General features: G+C 62.3%; 1 protein-coding gene across 1 annotated transcript in view; it reads left to right on the top strand.

Annotated features, from left to right (window-relative positions):
• GATAD2B (GATA zinc finger domain containing 2B) overlaps positions 1-929 on the top strand; it is a 19,351-nt gene that overhangs the window by 9,370 nt on the left and 9,052 nt on the right. Inside the window, exon 6 of the mRNA XM_015884356.2 lies at positions 536-824. Within this exon, the coding sequence (XP_015739842.1) occupies positions 536-824 (289 nt within the window). The remainder of the gene's footprint in view (positions 1-535; positions 825-929) is intronic.

Below are 929 nucleotides of genomic sequence, written 5' to 3'. Positions count from 1 at the left end.
CTGACCATCCCATTGACCCTCTCACCATCCCATTGACCCTCTCACCAATCCCATTAACCCTCTGACCATCCCATTGACCCTCTCACCATCCCATTAACCCACACAGGGGGTGCCTGGTCTGCTCCTGTTGTGCCAGGCTCAGCATGTCAGGATGCAGCGCTGCTGCAGGCGGCTCCTTGTAGGGCAGGGAGCAGCTCCACAGCCCAGCATTGGGGAGCCAGAATTAGGTTCCCTGCTTTGGGAGCCCAGTATTGGGGACTTAGCGTTGGGAGCCCAGCACTGGGTGCCCTGCATAGGGAGCTCAGGGTTGGGAGCTCAGCATTGGGAGCCCATCTCTATGTCCCCATCCCATGTCCCATCCCATCCCATCCCACCCCATCCCATCCATCCCATCCCATCCCACCCCTCCATCCCATCCCATCCCATCCATCCCATCCCATCCCATCCCATCCCATCCATCCCATCCCATCCCACCCCTCGTTAACTCCGCTCTGCTCTCCCTCCCCAGCAATCAAGTTCTTCTGTTCCTTGCCAGCGTTCGTCGTCCTCCGCCATCTACATGAACCTCGCGTCCCACATCCAGCCTGGCACCGTCACCCGCGTCTCGTCCCCGCTCCCCAGCCCCAGCGCCCTGAGCGACGCCGCCAACTCGCAGGCAGCCGCCAAGTTGGCGCTGAGCAAACAGCTGGAGAAGACACTGCTGGAGATCCCTCCTCCAAAGCCACCAGCTCCAGAGATGAACTTCCTGCCCAGCGCGGCCAACAGCGAGTTCATCTACATGGTGGGGCTGGAGGAGGTGGTGCAGAGCGTCATCGATAGCCAAGGTGAGGCTGGGGGCTTCCTCTGACCCTTCCCCACCTTCTGCCCCGTCCCCCCCGCCCACCCCTTCCCCCCCACCGCTCCTCTGCCCCTTCCCCCTCCCATCTGCC

The sequence above is a fragment of the Coturnix japonica genome, chromosome 25, assembly GCF_001577835.2.
Source record: "Coturnix japonica isolate 7356 chromosome 25, Coturnix japonica 2.1, whole genome shotgun sequence".
In the NCBI taxonomy this organism is placed as follows: Eukaryota; Metazoa; Chordata; class Aves; order Galliformes; family Phasianidae; genus Coturnix; species Coturnix japonica.
Note: the sequence above shows the minus strand (reverse complement) of the source record. Positions and strands in the feature narration are given on the sequence as shown.